Here is a 25,589-nt window from a genome sequence, read left to right on the forward strand (position 1 = left end):
AAGACTCCTGTTTGTCCCCTCTTAGCTGGGTCAGCTCTGCAGAGCTAACTGGTATAACAAGAGGTAAAAACATATTTTTATCTCTGAAGGGAGCAATTCTAATTCTGTTTAAGCAACAATTTAAGTCAATTCAGAGACCAATTTCATTAAATTAGTCAACCCTCCCTGCTGTGATTATTCTTATTTTGGATTAAGAGAGCCCTATTTTAGAAAGGAATTGATTTAAACCAATCAAAGCAAAGAACTTTTAATAAGTGTTTACATTGGCGGTAGCACTGATTTAACTAAACCCAGGTCAATACACAAAATTGTAGCAGTTTAACTAAAGGTATGATATTAAACTGATTTAGTTAAACTGATGCCACTTCGTGTGTGGACTGGTTTAAAATCACACCTTCTAGCCTACATATCTATGTTGGGAAAAATCCCTAGTGTAGATGAAACTATGTCAACAGAAGTGGGCTTCTGTTGGCATAGCTACTGTTTGGAGAGGTGGTGATACAATGTCAGCAGAAGAAGTACGGGGTTTTCCTGGCATAGCTATGTTGGCACAGCATTAGTGACCAAGGTTTTGTAATGTAGACAAGCCCTTATATTGATTTACCTTGCACCTGTAATTGTAATTACAAGTGCAAGCTAAACTGATAGGAGTCAAGTTGTAACTGACTCATAAACACCCCACAGGGACACACACCTGGTTAATTAAATAGGTTTAAAAACCAATTCAAGTGAAATTGGTGCAAATACTATGTATATGTCACCCCTGATCCACACTGGATCTGCTGAGTTTGAAGATGCTGGTTTTATATAGTAGTCCTCCAAAAATTGCACCTCTGCAGGATGTGCTTGTCTCCCAGACAACAGATGCACCAGGAATGTCCATGGCCGATTGGGATAAAATGAGGCAACATTTGAAATTGGGTGATCCTGGCTTACCCCTTCAAAAAGAGGAGAATGTCCAGGAGGAGGCAGGAAGGGAAGGAGGATGAGGGAAATTAAATAAAGACTCTCTAGAAAAAACCAGAAAATATCACCGAATACAGTAACTAAACGCTGACAACTAGTTAAAGAGGAGGCAAGCTTGAAGGACTGAAGCAGGCCTGTGGAATACACCATCTCAGGCCGAGGCAATTAAGGAGATTCACCTGCACAGCCCTATATATTTGGGGCATGAAAATGGGTGGGTAAGGCTCATATGCAGGCTGAACAGCCATAGCTAGTGAAAATATCTGATCAACAGCCCATGGGGATGTGGAGCACTCATAGAGATCCTGTTTGAAGGAGAATGACGTGCACCCTCCGACGTGTGTGAGCAAAGAATAGAGCTTCGCGTGGTACCTTCAAGATCCAGTATCCATCATCTCCGTGCACAGTTGTGTATGTTACATACTTACGTATGGATGAATGTGAGGATGTGCTCTGTGCATACTGAGCCTTGAGGCGTTGCTCGACAAGGGAAGGGGGAAGGTGACACAGGCAGCCTTCTCCTCCCCTGCCCCTTTTCCCCTCTTTCATGTTGTTAGCTGGAATCCTGGGGGTGAGAGCCAACGGGCTGTCAAAGGAGGTGAAGTTCTTGTACAGTTCAGCTGCCGTGGGCTTGGCAGAGTAATGGTATGGGGCAGAGTTAAGGTTGCATGGACACCCTTAACTCTGCATTTCCTGGTTTTTAGATGTTTGAGTTTTGCTCAACTCAGTGTTCTGCCAGGGGCCGACCTACCACCAAGTAACCTTAACTCTGTGTTAATGTAAGTTCTTGCCATTGAATTTGAATTTGAGGATTTTATTAAACAGGAAAAAATGTTATTTAGCAGGAGACACCAGTCATTTAGGCAGTTGTACATATAAGGAAGCAAGTCCTCTGTAATGGTGGTCAAAGCACAAAGGGGAATATAAATGTTTTGCGCATCTGGCACACATACCTTGCAATGACGGCTACACCAGTGCCATGCGAACGCCTGTTCTCACTTTCAGGTGACATTGTACATAAGAAGCGGACAGCATTATCTTCCATAAATGTAAACAAACTTGTTTGTCTCAGCGATTGGGCTGAACAAGAAGTAGGACTGAGTAGACTTATAGGTGCTAAACTTTTACACTGTTTTGGTTTTGAGTGCAGTTATGTAACAAAAAAAATTTCTACATTTGTAAGCTGTTCTTTCATGATGAAGAGATTTCACTTTGTGAGGTGAATTGAAAAATACTATTTTTTTTTTTAAAGTGCAAATATTTGTAATCAAAATAATAATATAAAGTGAGCCCTGTACACTTTGTATTCCGTATTGAAACTGAAACCAATATATTTGAAGATGTAGAAAACACCCCACAATAGTTAAATAAATGATATTCTATTATGGTTTAACAGTGTGTTTAAAACTGCGATCAATTGCGATTAATTGTTTTAATCAGTTGATAGCCCTAGAAATATTTATTGAGCATCTCTGCCTTTTCTGCGTTATTATTGATAATTCTACCATTTCCATCTAGTAATGGACCAATACCACTGTCAGGATTCTTTTTGTTCCTAATATACTTTAAAAATCCTTTTTATTGTCCTTCACTCTGTGGAGGGAGGGGAGGGGGTCTAACCTCTGTATATGGGCATGGACCCTCCCCCCAATATCTGGCATACACATGGGAGGGGAGAATGTGGGGCAGACAGGTGCCCTTGCCCCTGTCCCTCTTCCTGATGTCCCACCCTTCCACTCCCCCCAACTCCCCTCACCTAAACTCTCAACCGCCTTCCCCCCATCCCCATTTATACCCCTCCCCATACCCCCCACCTTGCTGCAGCTCCAAACCGCTCTGCCTATATTCCCCCATTCTTTTGCCCCTAATAGCGCTCCCATCCCTAGAAGCAGTCACGTCTATTCCCCCCCAAATACTTTGATTACATCCCCCCCCAAACTAAACTAAACTTGCCATCCATGCTGTACAAAGTGTAGCACCTACCAGCCACTAAATCCAAAACTCCTTTTGTCTTAGATGGAGGCTTGTCATTAACTTAACCTTATGTTAGTGGATGGGTGAGTTCACAGCCACTGAGCAGTCTGTGATTCATCCAGTGATTCATACCACTCCCTTGCAGAGCACAAGACAGTGGAAGAATACAATTTTTAGGGGTGTGGGAGGAGGCTGTAAATTTCAGAACCCCTCAGGCAGATGTCCCAAATTTGGATCACCAATGTTACCCTGCATTCCTACAAGGTGCACCAAATTTCAAAGGTGCTCTGATGAACTGTTTGGAGCTTAGAGCGCTTACAAGAGTCAAATGAATGAATGAAAACCAGCTGGGCCATTTAACTGCCCAGGCTGCACCTGGAGGAGGAGCAAGGGAGCAGGGATTAATTAGAGATGCGACTCAGCTGGACAGGGCCTCTATAAAGCCCTGCAGCTGAATCCACCTGGGGGCTGCAGGGAAGTAGTGTGCAGCTGGGGGGAGGGTAAGGAATTATAATCTATGGTGCCTTGCTGGCAGGAGAAAGCTTGGACTGGCAAACCCAGAGCAATGGGGAGAGCCAAACAGGTAGGCAAGTCTCCGAGGGAAGGTAGCGAAGGATAGCCTAGGTCAGACCTTGGCTGCTGATGAGAGGGTTGTTGGGTGGAATCCAGAGTAGTGGGCAGGCCTGGGTTCTCTTCCCAGCCCCTGGGGAAGTGGCCCAGGCCAGGCAGTGAAGAGTGGATCACCTGGGACAGTTTGCCTTGGAAGTCTTTGATACCCCAGATGGTGATGACATTAGTGACCTGGCCAGATGGCTGAGTCCCAAAGCAGTAGCTGCAGCTCTTGCAGTGAGAGGGGCTGCATGTGGGAGAGGATGGCTGATGGAGAGACTGCCAGAGGGGGGTGCAGGAGTTGGACCAGTGCAGCCAGGAGGGGCCTGAGTGGTGCCCATGACAATACCACTCAGTTTGGGTCCCCAAACATCTAGTGAGTGCCATGCACTACCTTGCATAAAACACAACAGATTGAGACCATTTTGACCCCTGTGACACTAATGATCTCAAGTGCTGAGTAAAAGAGAACCTCCAGAGAAATTTTTTTTAAAAAAATAGCTATGGTGGTGGCTTATAACTTTAGAACCCCACATTCAAATGACTCCAAATTTGGGCCACTGGCTATGCCCTGCACTCTCCTAGGGCATATTAAATTTGAAAGAAATCCAGCTAAGCATGTTGATTTTAGAGGACTTAGAAAGGTCACCATTTCAAGAGATGTCATGACGCAACATTATCTATGGTGGCCCTCCTGTGCCACTCTAACAATAATTATAATCTGTAGGATGTACTGGAGAGAGAGATGCTCTACTCCACTGCCAGGCCATATCAGTGACCAACAGCAATAAGATCGTGCAGGTGGTTTGGCTGCAAGGCCTAGCTGGTGCCTTAATCTAAAACAATTGTTACATTTGAAATAACGACCGTGTTTCAACAGGTCAGTGCCAAGCTGCGCCATCCTCTGTTTGAGAAAGGGGTCACTGGGGAATTCTGGCTATGCAAAGTCTGCAGCATCAGGCCCTGGCTCAGCCTCTCCTTTCTGGTTGTGCCCTAGTCTGCCCTGAAATAACACAAGCCAAGCAGCCTGGCCGGCTGCCCAAGGTCTGAGCGTAACTGGTCAGTGGGTCTGCAGTGCCTGTTGTGCGGCTAGGCAGGCATCTGCATGGCTGATTCGTAGAGGGGGATGTCCTGCTGGGTGCTAGGCATCAAGGCAGGTGTTGGGAAGCGGGTTGGACTGGGTTCAGTGCTGACTGAAGGCCATTTGACAAAAGAGCCTGAGATTGGAGGAGAGCTTCTGGTGGGCCAGATTGTGGCTGGGTTGGATGAGGAGAGGGCAAAAAGAGATGATGCCCCCAGCTAGCATGCAGTGCAGTGGGTGGGTGTTCTGTATCAGCCAACAATGTCCCATGCCTCAAAGGGTGGGAGTGGGGGATATATGGCCATGGTGGTCCCGTCCCCTGCATACTGGCTTGCAGCTGTAGAGGAGCAGAACAGTCACCTGGTCCAAAAACAAGGGCGGGCAGCATCTCCCCACTGCAACACAGCACCACTGGAGTGCACCTGCCTATGTAACTATAATGCTCCCAGCTCATGTCCCCTTTCCTCCAGCGTGATGCCATTTCTCAGCTGTAATTGATCCTAAAATACGTTGGTTTGCATGCTGCCAGGTGCATGGGTCACTAGGGTTTGTTTCCTTCACCCCTCCAGCAGCAACCTCAAGCGACAGGCCAACCCTCTGAGGTAGAGGAGGAGGAGGCATGCAATCCCTATTCCTGACACATTCTTTCTTTGACAAGTTTTTACCCTTATTCCATCTAGCAACATGCAAAATTGTGCAGCCAGCACTTTACACCAACATATTTCTGCTTCTGGAGTGTTTACAAACCTTTTTCTTGGGCTGGTTGCCTTTTGTTACCCATGGCATGTGATTGGGTATCTAAGCCACATGGTATTGTTCCTGCACCCTGATTGGATGACTGTATATTTTATAAACAGAAGGGGAATGAAGAAGTTTTCAAGCAGGCTGCATAAACACTTCCAAGATGAATGCATTTGGGCAAGCGTTCATAAGACTGTCACTGCTTCTGAATAATCTTCATTGACAAATAAAATCATTCCTTTGAAAGGTCACAGAAAGCTAATAAACTGAGTCACAAATTCACAGTGTTTCTGCCAAAGCACACCACTTCCTTTTTCCCCCGGGATCTGCCCACTCTAAGAGTTTTGGAAGAAGGAAGGAATTCAAAGACACTTTAAAAATGGGTAAACTGCTGCAGAGAGCATTTGATATACCTTCACAATGCCATGCAGCCAGTCACTGGGAAATCTGAGATTCAAAAGTGGCAGTCCTGATTTTCCGTCTCTACCACAAGACAATTCTTCCATCCTATTAACTGCTGGTGATAAGAAATTTCTCCCATGGCTTTGCTAGTGGGGTTGCCCAAGGGTTTTCTAAAGCAAATCCTCAATCACATAAATGTATGACTTTGGGCATGGCAACATGGAACTTAATTGCTGTTTAGTTCACATCTGCCTGGATGATATAAGGGGAAATATTCTTTGGAACCTTCCCCTTATGGGACCATCCATTGTCTACTATACTGTTGCTAATCAGAAATTTTACCCCTACCCATGTGCCCAGCACCTAGAAGGCTATGTTTTCAGTTCACAGGAGCTGTTTCTAAGCAGATCAGGATACCAGGGGTTGATTTTGTACCTCTCTGGTGAGGGGATGTCTATCCATTCAGCATGTGCCCTTGAAATCAAGGATGGTCTTAAGGTACTGGCTGGCAACTCAAGCAAGCTGAGTTCAATTCTTGTCTCTGAAACAGACTCAAAGGATCCCCCCACCTGACAAGGTTGAGAAACACTGTGCTAGAGTGACAGCCCAGTCTTCATCCTTGCTTGAGGACTGAGTGTTTGTTGTCCTTTTGCTCATGGACCATATTGTAGGGTGCCTGAAAGCAAGTGGACCCAAAGATGGGTGGAATCTAGCTAGAGCTGAGATGTGGAGATCTCTGATGAGAGGTTGCCTCCTGGGAATGGCCCCACACACCTAAGTCTTCCTTGATTTCTCTCTGTGACAGAGTGTGAGTAGCTGACTTGCTGCTCCATGCACTTTTGAAAGTGTTCCCACCTGGAGTCATTTGATGCGATAGTTTAAGCACTAGGTAATTGACTAATTAGCTGGGTGATTCCGCTCGTCAGCTGGAAGCAGTTAAAAAAGAGAGGCAGGAAGAGATAGGAGAAGGGCTGAAGGGAAGAGTTGGTGGGCCAGAGAAGCCCAAGCACTCTCTGGGGCAAGGCCTTATGCTGTGGGGAACAAATATTTACAAAGCACCTCCAAGTAAAGCTGGTGGGATTAAGCTTGCCACTGCTTTGTGTGAGGACTGTTTGTGGTCAGAATCCAGGGTGAGGGGCTGTGACAAGTGGGGTCTTGTCTGGGATATCAAGCTCTCCGATGTAGAAGAAGGGCTGGAGAAGGTGCGGCAAACCGAGAAGCATCGAGGAACTCGTGTGTTGGGTAGCAGAAGGAGTTACAGAAACCTCTCCAAGAGTTGCTGTAGACCCTGTGACAAGAGAGACAGCCCTTGTTATCCTGGCAGGCAGAACAACAGAGCCTCCAGCGATTTATCACAAGCCAGGTGCAGGTGCCAGAACAGCTCTTGGAGAAGCTAGTCAGTCCCCTGGCAGGGGGTGATAACCAGGCGGTGGGCAGGGGTCTGTGTAAAATGGGCCCGACAGACAATTCTGGTGCCTTATTAACAGTTGAGAGGAAGCTGCCAGGAGTGGGTTGGGAGAAGGGGGCATGGGTCTTCCGATTGGCTCCCTACCTGTTGGGAGAAGTGCCCACTGTGTATATGGTGCTGAGTGACATGCAGGCAGCTGATTATGGTATTGTAGAGGCTCCTATTCTAGATTAAATGCAGCTGCCTGCAGAAAGGAATAGACAGAAGCTTTGAGTGGCAAGGTGGTCCGAGGGGATGCAACCAGGATCTTTGACCAAAAATGATCAGCCTGGGTGACCAGAAGGCTGAGGCTAGATGACTGAGGTATCAGGGAGCAACTATTTTGGAGCTGTTTTGGAGCAACTATTACAGCGTCTCCCTGAGGTCACTAGGACTTGGCTATGATGACACCAACCTGTCACCTTAGAAGCAGCCGTGGAAACTCATGGCAGCATTTTGTGGAGTCCCTGACAATCACCTATCCATTGTGAGGACACAACCCAGGGAGGATAGGAGGAGGGGTCACCAACGGTTAGGCCTCAGGAGAAGAGACAGGATAAGAAGGAGACGCTGCCCATACACTGACAAAATTGTATGTGACCAGCGTGGGGCTGCAGGACACTTGAAAAAGGACTGCCCCTAGATCGGCTGTGATTTTCCTGAATTCTTTGGGTGGACAGAAACCCTTGGGGGCAGGGGGCAGGCAAAATAGACACCTACTGTCTCTGTGAGACTTGAGTGCAGGTAAGGGATGGACCTATAGACTCTGCTGCAGGGTGCTCGTTGCTCAGGAAAGACAGGGTGAAGCCCTATTGGATGATGCTGGGAGAAAAATAAAGACTGGTTTGTATTCATGGGGAGGTGAAATCCTGTCCAGTCACCAGAGTATCAGGGAGACACTTAAATGGAAGCCAGTTGGGGTGGTCAAGACCTTGCCCTAACTTGTCTCGATTGTAACAGACTGGGATACTTTTTCTTTAAAGGCAGGGAAGAAACCCAAGTGGCTACAAAGGGCAGGACTGAAAACAAGTGAGGTGTCAAAAAATAAGGCAAGGAGGACAAAGGGGGGGCTAGAGAATGAAGAACTGGAATGTACTAGACGGGGGACAAGCCACGAAAACAAAGGCCTGGGAGAGGAGAATGAAAAGGGGGTAAATATAGCGCAGGATTTGGCAAAGCAAGAAATCATAAGGGAAGGCAAAAATATTGAGGTCCAGAGGGGCCTGGGACAAGAACAAGTAGATGTTGGAAGTAACCTGGCTGAGGTAGGAGAAAAGGAGACTTTCTGAGCAGAGAAGGAATGGGGGAAAGAGTTATCCTGGTATGAGGGCAGCTGGGCGGAAATGGAGATGTGGGGGTTACCCCCTCCATCAGAATGCACCTTGTGCGGATGAAAGATGGAGGTGGCCTCCACAGAAATGTCTGAGGACCAGGGGAAAGAAGCCTTGTTCATGAGAGGAGAGAGCAGCCTCCAGAGGAAAGGCAGAGGCTGAGGAAGCAGGGAAGCTGCTGGCAGAGGAAAAGAAGGGGGGGAGATGTGTGACAGTGTGTCAGCAGCCTAAGTTTGACTCCCCACTCTGTGCACTTTGGTGGTGTGTGCTCCCACGTGAGGTAAATTGATGAGGTAATAGTTAAGTACCAAGAGTTTAACTAATTAGCTGGAAACATGTAAAAGAGAGAGAGAAAGAGACAGCAGCAGGGGGAAGGTTGGAAGGAAGGGGGGCTAGAGAAGCTCAAGGGGGCAGGTCTCCATTCCCCTTGCTCTGTGCCTTGGTAGTAGATAAAGACTTGGGGGGTAACTTTATGCTGCAGGGAACTAGCCCTTATAAAGCACTGGTGTTGAACTGGTCACTGGCAGGTGAGGGGAGAGGACTTTGTGGTAAGAATCCAGAGGGAGAGAACCCCGCCCTGTGACACCCTCTCTGACCTCTACACTTTTGAAGTTGAGAAGGAGAGTTAGAGAGATCAGAACTGACAGTCCTGGAGTTGTCTGGGAGGTTAGAGATGGACAGAGTGAGGCTGAGTGTTAATAGGGACAAAGTACTCCCCGTCCCTCAGAGATAACATTATAGCGTGCTTGCTAGTGTTTTCACCCAAGAGTCTTCCTACGAGCTCCCTGACTCAGTATTGTATTAGCAGCAGGGTGCAACCGTGGGGCTGCTTTAGACGCCTACTTGTGAAGATTTGGCCAGAGCAGGAATTCTATGCTGTTCAGGAAGTTGCCATCATCTCCGCCGTCGTCTGAATTGTTTTCTGACTGCCCGGCTTATCCCTAACAGATCTACATACTTCAGGATGGTTTTTTTTTTTACTTTTTCTTTCTTTCTTTTACACTGAGAGGCCCAACTCCTACTGGTAGCTCTGAGTCCCCTGCCAGTCCAGTGTTGGTGGGTGGAAGGCTGTTTCAAAATTCTAAACTGGATTTGAATTTTGTTTCTGGGGTAAAATTTTCAAAGGTGCCTATGTGGCTTAGGAACTTATATTCTATTTTCAAAAGAAATTTAGGCTCCCTTCAGAAGTATTTAGACACCTAACTCCCATTGAAATTAGTGGGAGTTAGGTGCTTAAATACCTTCGAAGAGCTGGGTCTTAAAAGACTATCACTGAAAGACAATTTGTAAAAATGGGACTTAAACTCCTAAGTCACATAAGCATTTTTGAAAATGTTACCCCTAATCACTGCCTGTAATAGGACAAAGGAAAACCTCCTTTTCAAATACTACTAGCCTGGAATTTTTGGTGTCTAACTCCTTTGAAAACCCTAGCCCTTCATTGGAGACCCTGGAAGTCCTGATCTGAATTGTTCAGCTTGAGTCCATCTCTAATAAATGTACAGAAATGCAGCCCCTGATCTCCTTTCACACTCACTGTATACATGCTTCTCTACTGGCTCCCTTCTAGCAGGGTAATAACCTTTCCATCTTTATTCTACTCTAAACAAACATCAGAATTGTTTCCAACAAAGTCTGACTTCCTCTTGGCACAGGCAGGACAGTATAGACTGAAAGAGTCGAGCACAGAAACTAGCCTGCTTTAAATTACGTTGTGCAACCTTTAACCTCCGCCGTTAGCTCTGTGTCACCCCAACTCAGCAAGGAAAGGGCGAGCCTTTCTCAAGGACTCAATATCAGACCTTACACAGGTGCCGAGTTTACATTTCTCTAGTACCCATATCATGAAAGATCCCAAACTATTTACAAAGTGCACTCCCCACTAACATGCAGACAGTCACTGGGTGAACACAACAGCTATTTAATCATGCACAGCACCGCTACATGACAGAGTTTAGGGTGGGAAGTGCAGAATATTAATTGAAACTAGTGATACATTAATTTGGCAACATTTCTACCCTTGCAAAAACTGCCCATGGGACCTTAGATGGCCACAACTCTGTCTTGTATTTCAGCCAGATGATGGCTCCCCTAAAGAAAGCGTGACCCCATAAAACCATTGTGGGGCATAGTTAGAGCAGTGATTCAGATGGGAGAGCCCCACCTAGTGAATAACCAGACCCACTTCTAGCAGTGCTTGGGTTTTTCCTCGAAGGTCCTCCACCCAAGAGCTCACCAGGTCCAACCATGCCCCCTTTGCAAGATCCTAGCACAAAGTGATGCAATTACAGAATCCAGGATGTGCTGGGGGCCAAGACTCAACAGGGGGTGACAAATGTCTCATCCTCTCTGATTGTCTTTTGCTCGGTATTTCTAATGGAGAGAGCTCTGAGCTGAACCCATGCCCATTGTGACCTGAAGGAAGAACATTGTGACCTGAGGGAAGGCCCGCTAGGCCTGTGCTGGGAATATTAGGACACACGTTTCTGGGGGTAGCTGATAGCTGACTGGGAGTTGGTTCATTTGCTGCTGATAGTGGGTAATAAATTATGAATTCTTGTGATCTTAATTATTGTCTTACTGCCACAGCATACATATGCCCAGAGAAATGTGCATACTCTTCATAAATGTTGATACTGTAAATAAATGAAATATTAATCACCATCATCATCAAAATCCTGGAGTGATCCATCTTTATATTATTTGAAGGAGGCTGTGCGATTAGTTCGACCCTGACATTTTGGGAAATTATTAGAGCTATATAGCAGGTTGGAAACTCTAAGCAAGTGAGATTGCTATTTTAATGCGTATTAATGGCCCAGATGGGGAGGGGCGAAGGAAGTTTGGGCGAGTCCCTTATAGAGACAGAACGCTAAATAAAAGGATTCCAGCTGTGCAACAGGAAAGTTAAAATGGTTTGTTTGGATCATTAATATTGCAATGAAAACTAATTAAAGCTAGAGCTTCAAGGAGGAGCTCATCAGAGATTTGAGCAGAAGCAGCCCAGCATTTGGAGGCCTCCAGTTCTAACGGGTTTTTTTTATCACATGTGATGGCAGAGCCCGTTGAATAGATGGAGGCTGGGATTACCTGGGGATCCTAAGGGAGTCAGGTGCCCAGCTCCTATTGGAACCAATAGAAATTGGGTGCCTGACTCTCCTGAGCTCTCAGGCGCAGGCTAAGAAGCTTTCTAAACATAGATCCAAGCTCCCCTTACTAGGTCTCTGCTCTGACTCTTAACACAGCCAACAGGTCAGATTTATGATCTCTGCCTGTAGCCTTGGTGTGCATGATCCTGAACGTTCTATATACACAACTTCCTTTGATGACTCCTCCCTGCCTGACTTGAGCATGGAAACATGTGACTTCATCTTAACTTCCTGCAGCTAAAGCTCTCCAAAGGCTGTGATAGAAGCAGCACCTGCCAAGAGATTTCCATCTCCTCTGCCTGCCTTTTTGACTCCATCTTTCCATTGGACTCCACTGTCCGCACTCCTGGTGTGAACCTCAACCCTGCACTTTACTTCTCCCACCTCCTCACGTCGCCTTCTTGGCAACATGACCCATGAATACCACTGCCTCCACTCCCCCACTCTGGCATCCATCTCCTCTCACCTTAAGGACCGCAGCTCATTTCCCTACGGCTTCCCCACATCCCAGCTTGGGACCACACCGACCTCACCCTCAGACATTCATTTCAGGAGCCAGTTCAAAATCATCTTCGCAGTTCAACGAACCCTTGTTTTGCTTCAGCCACTATGTAAATCTCTCTCCTCCCCTTTCCACCCCTCTGGCTCTGGCCTTTTGTATATCTCCGCCCACCTTAGCCTTCTCACCTTAGCCACTCTCACCTTAGCCTTCTCCTCTGCAACTGTCTAGAGGAGTCTTCCTACATCTCTCGCCCACACTGGGTCTCCTGGTATTTTCAGATCTCATCTGAACATGTCTCGGTTCCTCCTAGTTTATGCCTCACACTTTCCCTCGGCTTCTCTTATTTTATTTGATGTTAGTTTTGTACCCATACTGTTTAACTTTGTGAGGGGGAGCCTGAGGAGAACCCAGTGTGGCTGTGCCTAGCATATTGTAGGAAAACGGATGTGAAATGAAAGAACAAAGGTGGCCCAAAATGGACTTAACAGCATGATGCCCATGCACCAAAATGGGGAGAGGAAGACGCCCTCTCCCCAAGCTCTAATAGTGAAAGTCTTAAGAAATGTCTTTGCAGCAATGCTTAATCCTGCAAGATGCTTGGGCCCTTGGCTCCCATTGAGGCCTTCTAGAACAGAAAGGCATTCACCACCTTGCAGGACCAAGTGTGTTTTGAATCACTTGGCCAGTGCAAGTAGCAGCTAGGAAAATGCACTGCCATGTAGTCCTCTAGGAAAGGACAGATGCACCTAACCCAATGGTAGAGGGTTCCTGGACACGCATTGAGAGGACCTTTCTTCTTAGCATTGCAGGAGACCAGTGACGCATGGGACAGGCTATTCTTTGTTTTTCCCACTGCTGATATTCACATTCGCGGAGGCAATCTCAGCCACAGTCTCCTGGGTCCGCCCAGCCTATTGGAGACATTCATTCTTCAGGGATGGACTCGGGTAACAGTGAGCCTGCAGAGAGACAGCCTACATGAGGCAAGAGTGTACTTGGGACTGCCCTTGGATATCGGATACCTGACCTAAATTTAGACATCTGAATTTACATTGACCCATGCCTCCATAAACCATTAAAATTCACCCTGAGGAATCCAAGCAAAGTTTATTGCCTTTGTTCCCAGCTGTGTCCTAGGGAGAGGAAGCCAGGTAATTTGTTGACATCAGACACTTCTAGCTCTAAATATACTGGGATTCTGAGAAGCTACGTTCCTGTTTTCCATTTGCTTTTCTCGCTCACTCCTTTGATCCAAAGCCCTTCAACACCATAGTTTTGGGATGACAAATACCTGCCTGAGCTTGAATGACTGGAATAACCTCGCGTCCCCTCTTTTGGTGCAGCTCACGTGACATTGAGATCACCTAGTTCAAAAGCAGCCCTTGTATATGTGACATTCTGACTTTTACTGTCTCATCAGGTGGCAGCACTTTTGGAATAACCCCAGATTGCCTCTTTGCTGGCATAGCTCATATATGCCTGCTGAGGAGTTGGTAATATGTGAGGAGGGGCCTGGTGAACCATAAACATATTACTGTGATCATCTGCTTGTTTCCTTTTTACCTCCCACTGCAGTTTGTATAGAGCCCTGAAGATCAGGGAGGCATTGTGTATACTCCTCTCCACCTTTAACTTGTTGGTGTGTGACGCAAGCCTGGAAACGTGTCGAAATGTGGAATGGCTGGGTTATGCGGGATAGATTATACTGGTTTTTAAGGCTATATTCCTCACCGTGCAGAAGAGGTGTATTTGATTTGCAATCTGCCCTGTAGGGGGGAAGGTGGGGGACCTTGCCCAAGTGGCTTGGGGGACCTTGCCCAAGTGGCTTGGGGGATGGAGGGTTTGAGACGGGGGTCCCTGCCAGAGCTTCTTGGGAGGCATCAGAGAGAGGTTGAGTTAGCGGAAGGGAGTCACTATGCACCGCCCTTATCTAAGTAATTCAGACTGCCATACAGCCAGGTGTTAATACAAATGAAGCTGGAGGCCATGGCTGTCATGAGGCTATGGATGATGTTGGTTTGATGAGCAAGTCACTGCACAGAGATGAAGGTTATGGTCATTGCCTGCCATTGTAACTGGCTTCTCAAACAAGACCTTAGGCCTGACCAGTGGGTGACAATACCGCTCACGTTTTCAAACCTGGATGTCTGAGTGAGGCATCTAAATCCATGTTTAAACACCGAAAATCCTTACAGAGGAACCTGAAATGGGTGTTTAGATACAGAAGTATTTAGGTGGCTAAATATGGATCGATGTGTCTCATTCTAGGCATGCATGTTTGAACGTTGGCCTTCTCCTCTCTCGCCTACCCATCCACGGGGCTGGAAAACAGAGCAGAATCCGTCCTGCCCCGCCTCCACAAACAGCAGGACAAGAAATGAGAAGCAGCAGGAGTCTGTTTGAATGAGAGTAGGGCTGGTGAAAGGTGCTGGTTTGGTGCTTGTGGAAAATGACATCCTCCATTTAGCCACAGAACAGCAGCAAAGCAAGTTACCCCTCAATGTGCCTCAGTCTAGCCCTGTACAAAGCACTTCTGGGCTCAAAGGCTCAGTCAGCGTGGACCTGTCAGTCGCTAGCGTCTCTGCACGGACAGCTGACAGGGGGACTGGCTGGCATGAGTAGCAGTGGTGATTACTGTCACGTATGCACCTGTCCCACTGGAAATCAGATGAAGAGGCCATCTTTATTTTCCACTGGCCACTGCACAACCATAGTGGAAGCAGTGTGGGGCTGGGGAGGAGACGGAGGAGTATTTCAATGCAGAGAACCAATGGCAAAATAAGGGGAATGAACATGGGGGAAACCAAAGAAGCTCAGACTCGTTCCATCTGATTGAAATGTCTTATTCCAATGGAGCTGGATCGTCCCCTCAGGCGTGTGCATTGAGATCTCGTTGACGTCAATGGGAGATGAGCTCATACAGCTGACAGGACAATGGACCTGAGATGTGTTATGCTATTTGACTGTTGTCAGCTTGGCTAAATATGTGGTTCTTTCCCCAGTACGCGTCTGTATCCCATCCCTGCTTGGTGTAGGGCTCTGTCCCCCTCTAGCGGCACCTAGCCCAACACGAAGTTAATGAGTCTGCTACAGCCTCAGCTAAGGGCTTTTTAGTTCATGCAATAGAGGCTCCTACGCTAAGCTTCAGAGGTCCCAGGTTTGATCCCAGCTGGCGACAAATGGGGGTCTGTTGGAGTTACGCTTGCTCCATGGTGTTGCATGTCCAGGTCTGTCATGAGATAGCCCTTAGGATATCACGAGAGAGCCTCCTGAGGACTTCCCTCAGCCTCCACTGAAGTGAAGGTTGGAAGAGGTGCTCAGCTTTTCCCAGGCTCAGACCTGTGGACAAGGCAGCGTATTTTAGAGCACATGCAAACTTATGTGTGTGGGAAGGAATGATTATTTTATTTTTGCTTGGTACTTATGGAGCAAGCCTAATGGCTTCTAGTGCTTTTCAGTATTTCTTAACTGTAAAAGGAGAAAACCCACATCATTCTAATCCAATAGCAGAGTGACTGGATTGCTTATGCCTATTAGCTCCCATTAAAGATGCAATATCTGTTTTGTCTCAGGAGAAAGTCCTGTTTATTTATGTTTAGTCTTAGGGTGAATGTTAGTTAGCACCATAACAAAATGCAGTTAAATCCAATCTCATGTCACCAGCAGAACTCAAATTACAAACAAAATACAGGGCAATTACTTTTAAGTGAAACTAAATCATTTGTTCAACTGCCTCTGTTTTAGGTGAATTAAAAAATTCCAGTTCAATAATAGGAGTTGTAGGGGAAAGTGAATGATGATCTCTTATTTAAAGAGACAAATTAAAGTGATGTGATTTGCTTGATTTCCTTCTTTTCTGTCCACAGGGATGTTTCCAACAAAGGGAATCATTGCTATCTTTAACTAGAATTTTAATCAATTTGTTTTTTTACCATTGTATATGCAACAACTAGAACTGGTTGGAAAATGCTATATTTTTACATGATAAATTTTGGCTTCTCAGCAAAAATTCAAATACTGAAATATTTGTATTCAGAAATGCTGCCATGGTGCCTCATGGATGTTGAAGTTTGTGCGCTGCATGACCCTATCTCTCTCTACTGGCTGAGCTTCCTGGCTAGAATACATCTCCCATGACACACCACTGTTGGTCTCCCCTCTTGCTGAGTGACTGAGGCATTATGAAAGTTGCCTGCAAAGGTGAATCATGGGAGTTGTAGTCAAGCTTGGAAGCCCTGCCCACAGGACAGAATGGGGTCATGAGACATGCAAAATATAACTCCCATGAGGCACTGCATTGACGTTTCCAAATTTCAACTTGCATACACCCCTCTCCACCTTGAATTTGATAGTATGTGACGCGATCTCTGATGGTCCCTTTACCACTCATCCCAAGTCCCGTTCCCAGTGTCCCTCCCCTCACTCGAGCCCTGCAGCCCTCTCACCTCTTCTACCGCCCATCTCCATTTATTCCCCGCCCCCTTGATGCAGCCCCAAACCCTTCTCACCCTATTCCCCCGCCACTCCTTCATCCTCTAGAAAGCCCTTTCTTTGCCAACAAATACTCAAATGTCAATTTTTAAAAACCAAAATGCTACTATTCCATTTCCCCCAGATAGCCTCCCCCCAGCCCTGAGACAATATGCCTTCTGACTTTTCCAGATTTCTGCTGATGGCTAGATGGGTGAGATTCACTGCTTAACCCCTCAGCTGGTGTGAAACCTTGAAGGATCAAAATCCTGCTAACTCTTCTGTCTGTGTATGTTCAATGGAAGTGTTCAGCAGGTGAGCCTGAGAACTGCTTGGCACATGCCTAAATGGAGAAGCAAACTTTTTTTGAATAATATTTTAATTGGATTCCCCCCCGAGAGCTAGGAGGTGCAAGGCAAGCTATTTGGGAAGCCCTCAAGCACTGGAGACTCTGGTGCAAGGATGCAGTCCCCTGCTCTGCATCATCCTCCAGCTCAACTTCCTCATCCACAACTTCTTCATCCCGTTTGAGTTTGGTGTCTGCTGTCTTCGGGCCTGCGGATGTATCCACGGGTCTCTTGGCAGAGGAGGTGGGGTCGCTGTTGAGGATGGCTTCCAGCTCCTCATAGAAGCAGCAGGCCTTTGACTTTACACTGGAGTGACGGTTGGACTCCATAGCCTTTTGGTATCTCTGCTACAGCTCCTTGATTTTCGCTCAGCACTGCAGGTTGTCCCATTCATAACCCTTCTCCGCCACACCACGAGAAATCTGACGGTAGGTATCAAAGTTCCTTTGGCTGGATCGGAGTTGAGACTGCACGTCTTTCTCTCCCCATATGCTGATCAGATCCAGAAGATCCATGGTGTGGTCCAAGCACAAGAGCGTTTGGTATATGGAGCCACCATGCTCAGCTGGGAAGATGCAATACGAGCTCTCCACGCCAACCAAGCAGGAAGTGGAATTTCAAAAATTCCCAGGACTTTATAGGGGGAGGAGGCGGATGGCTACAGGGCAGTGGAGTTCAAACTGGTGGTCAGGATGGGCATTGTGGGACATTTCCTAGAGGCCATTTACCGCAACATAAGCAAGCGTGGTGTCTACACTGATGATTTGTCATTAAAAGTTTGATGCAAAAAGCTCCATGCCTCTCATCAAGGTGGTTTTATTTTGTTGCAAAATCAGGGGAGTTGGGTTGGCTGGGGGTGGGAAGGATGGTAGTGTGTACTTCATCACTGTTTGGGTGCAAAAAGATGACTTGTGTCGACAAAAGTCTGTAGTGTACACTGGCCCTAAGTATACGAATCTGTTAAGCCTAGCTCATGGAATTTTAGTGTTTACATGGAAAGAGCAAAGACTAAATGAGGCGACAAAGCATCACTTTTACATCTGACACCTGACGTCCGAGACTGTTCAACCTTGACAAGGTCAGTGTTTTCTCCATACCTATGATTTCAATTTCCATGGATAGCAGACTTCTCATAGACCCTATGGGAGGAAAAAGATGCAGATGGGAAGATGCCAGTGATACTGTCACTATGCCGGTGGACTGGCTTTTACAAATTGAAGAGTCTCACGGTCATAGGCTGTGCACGTCCTAAAGCCCTTTGAAAGAATCTTTGAGCCAAAATTAACACATCCTACAATGTAGGGCTGGATTCTGCAAGCATGTAGGCCCAGATCCACAAAAGAATTTAGGCCCTTAACTCCCACTGAAGTCAATGGTTGTTAGGCATCTCCATACCTTTTGAGAATCTGGGCCTTAATCACTGAGTGAGAGCATTCAGGATCAGGCCTTACTAGGAAAGAAAACAAAAAGTAAAGTTTGGAAGCTGGTGTCGCTATAATGCAGAGTTAAGGTTGCTTGGGTGCCCTAACTGTGCATTTCCAGGTTTTCAATGGTTTGAGTTTCTTTTAAGTGCAACCTGAACTCTGTATTTCCTGAGTTTTTATTGCTCATTGGTTTGATAACTGTAATGTTCTTGTGAGGTTTTTCCCCTGAAGTTACTGATGTGAACCGTTGACCTGGACTCCTATTAAATAACGTTTTATGTCTGGGATTTCCTCTGTTTATATAGAGAACATCTGTACAGTACGTTCACTGGGTGCCTTTCCTAAGTACGCTTAATGGACGGCCATGTTGCCTTGTCCCTTTTATCAGCGGTCCTTGTTTTACTGCTTGTTAGGAGTAAAGACTCAGCTCTGTTTAGACACTGCCTCGAAGCTTTTCAAGTTATCGTTATATACTCTAGAGCTATTTTGAGACACAGCTGGGTCTATCACCAAGGAGCAACAATGACATAGCCTGGCTGCTTGGGATGTTTCTTTCATGTTGTATGCAAAACCTACATAGGAAACATTCCATTGATACTGCCTCAGCATGGGCGCTTTATCAGCTCAGAAGGGGGGCGGGGGGCAAATCCAAGCCAACTGCTAATCAGGGGGTCAGATAATAGGGGACACTGGCCCTTATGGGTCACTCCACCCTAGGTTCACTCCCCTGATTATGAACAGCTTGGCATATTCCCCAAGGCCAGCTGGCTCTGCAGCTCTGCTCTTAGAGGTTTTATAAACTCTGTGGGATTGGCGTGTTTTGCGCCGGTCTCCCAGCCCCTTCTAGGAAGATTCTAGTATCAGTGTCTCTACTGTGAGTTGTAGTGCTTTGTGGAGTGATTTCTTATAAGGGGCAGGAGCACCCGCCTCCCTCACCTGGCTCAGCTGGCTTTGGGCCCTGGCAAATTCAGCATAGGTCCGGTGAAAAAATAGCATGTGATCATATAAGTAAAGACTGTACCATAATGAATACACATACCAGGGTATAATTGAAGTGGCACAGGCCACCTTAAATCTGGCATCCCCAATGTTCAAGAGCTTGACTTTGCAAAGCTCTTTTAAAATTGTGTTTTGCTAGTCTTTTTTTAAAACAGATTCTGTTACGTGCCCTTGTATCAGCCCCTCATCACCTGCCACCAGGAAGCTTTGAACTCTGAATTTTCAGCACGGGCACTGCTTGAGCTAAAGGAGTAACTATTTGAGCAGTCGGCGTAAGAAAGCTGTTTTCTTGTCTGAACCAATCACTTGATATGGATGCACAAGGCACTGAAACAGTGGGCAACCAAGGCAGGAGCAGCCCTAGTTTACAGAGAGCCTCGCCAAGGACAAAGATATGGCAGGCTTTCTTCAAGGCAATGTGGCTAGAGGATTTGGGTTCTCTTCTTAGCTGGTAGAACTTCTCTGGCAGGGATGAGATCTTGCTCAATAATATGGGTTGTGATGAGCATAGAATTATTAACACCAGTTAGTGGAAGGAATGAGTCTAACACACACAATCTCCTGGTTCCCAGAGCAGTGGGTGTTATCCTAGGCCAAAGGGTGGAATACAGGAGAAGTGGGAATCAGCACCATTGTCATTATTGTACTGTCTGCATTCCACCTGGAGTTCGAGCTCAGTATGAAATGCTGAAGCAAGACACTAGGGGGCAGTGCATACGCAGGGCTATCCAATTTTGGGGGGTCTGCGGCCAGACAAGCTGTACTACACAAACCATGGATGGGAGATGGTGACTGTGCAACCACTTATACATTGGCCAAATCTGAACAGATTTTCATGGGAATGGCAAAAGGCACATGCCTTGACCTAGGGACCATCCCACTGCCAAACTTCAAAGTCCTGCTGCAATCCATGCAGGTGTTAGAGCCCTTCAAATAAAATAGTAAGAATTTTGCAAACTAGAAAATGTTAGGCATCTTTAATATAAAGGTCACTGCCACTCCTTCTGTACTGATTGCCTGCTCCCTAGAGAAGGGGTAGGAGAATTACTGATCCTGTTAATGGAAGAGGTCAGATTAGAACATGATAGCAGAACATTTAAGCTACCATCCCTTACTGTAGGCCAAAAGGCAATTTAGTGTACAAATATAGCAGGAAAGGGAGATTAATGGTGAATATTTCCTGTAAAACTCTGTGTAGGTATGAAAGCGTGCAGGAGGCTTACTGGGATCTGAACACATACGGAAGGCAGGGTGGCAAGAGTCTGAATTCTTAGTATGTATTTAACAACGTATAATGAATTGTGCTAAGCATGCACAACTAGGGAATTTGCACCAAACAATACCTTTCCCCCTGAAATGGTATATATTTGGTTTCCTCCCAAAGAATTTGTTTTCCATGCAAGTTTGAGGTGTTTTGGATTATCCAGCTATCTGAGTATCATTCATATACTTCACATGGTAATTTCTTCATGTCAAATGGAGACACACAATTTCTGAATATGACAGGCAGGCATTTTGCTTTTGCAAAAGTGTCTCTGGTTTTTCTTTTTTATTAGCTGTTGCAAAACTTAAAATCAGCTTGCTCAAGGACTGCTAAATGTAATATATTTACTAGGTGTCAAGGAAGGGTGAGACATAGGTATGCACTGATCTGCTGCTATGCTAGATGAACAATTGCTAATCCATTTGCTGTTGAAGAAACTAACTGGGTGGTATGCCAAATTTCAGCAAAGATGATAGCTGCACTTAGCATCTGCTCAGTTTATAAACTCGGCGGGAACAGAGACTCCTGCAGAGCTTACACCTTGTTCAGTCAGGGTATGCCCTGCTTCTGCGCTTTCTTTTATACCTTGTGTATGAGTCCCCTGAGGCTTTTCCACTCTCTCTCATGCCTTGTTTGGTTTGTGCTTGCATGTAACTATAGGATTCGTCATGTTAAAGTCAAGAAAATGAGTTTTTACGACAAAGGAAATCTTCATACTGAAAGGGAAAGAGAGAGAACCAAAGGAATGCGAATGAGACAAACAGGGAGAAGATGTTTGTTTAGGAGACTTATACTATACATGGATAGCTTTCCCTTATCATTCCTTTAGGGGTAAGAGAAGGGAGGGGCTGAATAACTGGTGGGGTGGTATTTTCCTTTGTTAATGCATCCATCATCTGTTACTTGGTTGCCCTGCTAAGACATGGAATCCCTCACAGTTATTCGAGCAGTGCACAGCCCTGACAGTTAAAGGAGATGGAGAAAATAGCAGAGGAAGAGCAGCTGTGAATTCTCATCGTTCCAATTAGTTCCAGATGTCCAGTGCAGAAGAACCCTAATTTTTGACATAACCAGCCTGAACATGTTTCCTTCGATTGACACAGGGCAGCTCTTGCACACACCCAACTCACCATGGACTTGTCTAAAGGACATTTGTAACCACAGAACTCAGTGCACAAATGACAGGATGGGGTTCCCTACTTTTCCTCCCTCGATGACTGGGTTTCTCTATGTGACCCGAGAACAGAACATCACCTAAGAACCTGATTCGGTGACATGCTCATTTCCTGTTGAAGACAGTGGAATATAAGGCTGTCTCAGAATTTCTAGTGGCTTTTTGTTTTTTCCTTAGCACATCACCACAGGGATAGAGGTATGGTTACTTGGGTCTTTGATATTTCTTGGGAGCCTCCTTGTTACCCTCCCCTCCAGCTTCCAGCAAGAGGGAAACCTTGCTTGTGCTTAACTGCGTATCTGCTCCCTGACATCACCAGTCTATTGCCCCCCAAACAATCTCCTCTGGGCTACGCCAGTCTTATTTTGCCTCGCAGGTTCAAAATAGGTGCATGCCAGTCCCTGAGCTCCATTAAATTGTTCCCCCGTCGCATCCAGCCCCTTATCTGCAGAACTGCCACAGTAACAAAGGGCTGCTGTCCCAAGGGAACAGTGTCCACACCAGCTTGAATGATTCAACCCCAGATCAACTCCTTCTGTAATACAATAGGACAAGGACAATACGTGCATTATCAAAAAGTCAGGAGACAACGGGAATAACAGGCTTACGTGTAAATGAAAATCATAACACGATTTTGAGAGTCTAAACTTACCAGGCTACCTGCTGCCTATGGAAGTTTATCTCACGCCAAATGTCCTTTGCAGTGTTTCAGCCATGGTTGGTTGTGATCCCGTTTTCGTGAGTGTAAGCGCACTGCCTGATGACTTCCTGGGTGCAGGCTGAAGGACTGTCTTCTTTGCCTTCCCCTTATATCTCTCAAAGTTCATTGTCGGTCCCTGGAGATGGCTTATTCTATGGCGGTCTGCCTCCCCATTGATTTCACATTCCCCCCATAGATTTCCCATGTAAATGGAGCTTCCACTGTGTTGGCTTACAACGCTGAATTTACAAGTTGACAGACAGGTGTCTGCACATCTTCTGTCCGACAGAAAACCTGTTTGTCATCCCTGCCTTCATGCAGACTTTGGGAATGCATTTTCAGGATATGCCCTCTCTCCCTACAAGAATGTGTACATATATTTCAAAATGACATTAGTGAACCATGTGACCCTGACTTTCATTTAAGACCTCACATGATATTCTTTAGTGAACCAGAATGTACATAGGATATTCTTGTAACTTCCTTGGCAGATAGCATTGAGAGGTTCTTAGGGTCACAGGATCCTTAAATGTACTAATCATTTTAATCTCGTTTCCTATGGAAAACTTTCCAGCTCTCTTATTTTTGTTGCCTGTCTGTGACTCCCTTCTATTCCTGTTATGTCCGCTCTGAGATGGAAACACCCAAACTGAACATGAGTGAGAGCATCCTATTGATTTATATAATGGCATTATAATATTTTCAGCATTGTTTCCTATCCCACTCTTTATACCTCTTAAAATTTTGTTGGCTTTATTGACTGCTGCTGTGGGTTGAGCAGATTTCATTGCTGTTTTCATTGAGCTGTCCACAACAACGCTCAAGCCTTTCCCTGGAGTTGTTCCAGTTAATATAGAACCCATTAAGGCATATGAGTAGTCCAAAATATTCCTTCCAATCTACACTACCTTGCATCAGTCAACAAAGAAATTCATCTGCCTTCATGCTGCCCATTTGCCTCGATTAAATTAGGGCTCTCTGAAGTACCTCACAGTCTTCTTTTGTTTTGACCAACCTGAATAATTTTGTACCATCTGCAAATTTTGCCGCCTCGCTGTTCATTCTCATTAACGAATACCTGTCTTAGTCCAGAACCTCGTGACACCAAACCATCAACTTTTTGTGATATTGAAAACTGACCATTTACTCCTACTCTGTTTTCTGTCTCTTGACCAGTTTCTAGTCCATGACAGAAGGTTACCTCTCAGCCCATCAGTACTTAGTTTCCAAAATAGCCATTGGTGAAGGATTTTAGCAAAGGCTTTAAGAACATCCAAATAAATTATATCTATTTCTTCTCCTTTATCCATTATTTTGACGACATGCTCAAAAAATTCTCATGAATTGGAGAAACTCAATTTTCCTTTACAGAAGCTGTGCCTATTGTCCACATAACATCATGTTTATACAGGTGTATTTTAATTCTGTCTTTAATTATTGTTTCAACCAATTTACCTGCTAGTGAAATAAGGCTCCCGGTTGGTCATGCCTATGGTCAGCCCTTGCACCATAAAGTTTGGCACAACATTTGGTACTCTCCAATTTCCCGGCGTTGTTGTTGATTTTAATGAGAGCTTTTTTGTTAACAGCTCAGATACGTGGGGTGGGATTATCAAAAACACTCTGCCTTGCCTAACTCTTCTAACTCATTGAGGTTAATGGTAAAAGTCCCATTGAATTTAAAGAGAGCAGAATTAGGTCAACAATGACTTCTTGAAAACCACACCTTTCATTCTTTAAATTCCTTCAGAATTCTTGGTTGTAACCATCTGGTCTTGCTGTTTTGTTGCAATTTAATGTATCAGTTTGTACCAGCACTTGAATCATCTGACACCTCTATCTCTGGCAGTACCTCATTTTTATTAAAGTAGGCATCTTCCCAACATCCCCTGTGATAAAGATTGATGCAAAGGCATTATTTAGCTTCCCCGAAATGTTCTTGTCCTCCTTAACTGCCCTTTTACTCACTGGTAGTGCAGCAATTCTCTTGCAGGCTTCCTGCTTCTGATACTTGCATAACATTTCTTGGTATTTGTTTTTATGGCTTGGGTTCTTTTGTTCCTCAAATTCTCTCTTGGCCCTTCTCATTTCCCTCTGACCTTTTAGCTGCCATAGTCTCTGTTCCTTCCTATTGGCTTCGCTTGGGCTGGATTTCCATTACTTTAAGGAGCACTTGTTTTGCTAGTAAATCTCGATGAACTCAACAAGACTATTTTTTTCTGGCCTTCCTATTTCTCTTTTCATTCTGTGACTCTGTCACCTCCATGCAGAGTCTGACAATTCCCCCACTTTTGCCTAGCTCCTCCATTCATTAAAGTGGTGTCAGTGGTGCTCAGCAGCTTGCAGGATCAGGCCTTTGAGGACACAATCCTGCAAAACCCGACTCATGTGAATCATTCTGATTCATGCAACTAGCCCCATTGACGTCAATGGCACTGCTCATCTGAGTAATGACATACAGGATTGGACCCTAAAGGCCTGATTTCATTTAATTTCATTTACACAGGTGTAAATCAGGAGCCTCTCCATTGAAGTCAATGGAGTTACACTGGTGAAAATGAAAGGCGAATGCCTCCTGGTATGGCTAGTCCATGTGTAGACCTTTGTTGGGGTCCGATCTCCCAGTCCTCTCTCAGCAAGCAGTCCCAGCCATTTCAACGGGAATGCTCATGGGAGTCGGAGCTGCTGTGTTGGGCCCTTGTTGAAGAGCATTCTACATAATTTGGTTTCATTTCCCCCTTGTTTTGCAACTTCAGTTTGCTCAGGGAGACATTTTCCCTGAGCCTCCGGTGGAAGGAAGAGCAGCACGTAGCATGCCTCTAATTACAGCCACCATGACAGTTCATATGCTGCAGCAATAAAAATAACCATAAACCTACCTAATCATTAAAGTAAAGCAAACAACTCCTTACTGTACCATCATGCCCAGGTACTGGAGTTGCTAATAAACCAGGAAGAGCATTGGGGCATTGAAGGAGTATCTATCCTATCTCCACAGTTTCTTAAACA

At 45.6% G+C, this 25,589-nt stretch overlaps 1 protein-coding gene across 1 annotated transcript in view; it reads left to right on the plus strand.

Moving 5' to 3' along the window:
* The first annotated feature begins 3,019 nt into the window (after nt 1-3,019).
* The window catches only part of TMEM273 (transmembrane protein 273), a 55,356-nt gene continuing 32,786 nt past the window's right edge, over nt 3,020-25,589 (plus strand). Inside the window, exons 1-2 of the mRNA XM_067534398.1 lie at nt 3,020-3,023; nt 3,446-3,523. Coding sequence (XP_067390499.1) covers nt 3,020-3,023; nt 3,446-3,523 — 82 coding nt within the window. The remainder of the gene's footprint in view (nt 3,024-3,445; nt 3,524-25,589) is intronic.

This window comes from Emydura macquarii, unplaced genomic scaffold, assembly GCF_026122565.2.
Source record: "Emydura macquarii macquarii isolate MOO-44397 ecotype Brisbane River unplaced genomic scaffold, CSIRO-AGI_Emac_v2 contig_67, whole genome shotgun sequence".
NCBI classification, from domain to species: Eukaryota; Metazoa; Chordata; order Testudines; family Chelidae; genus Emydura; species Emydura macquarii.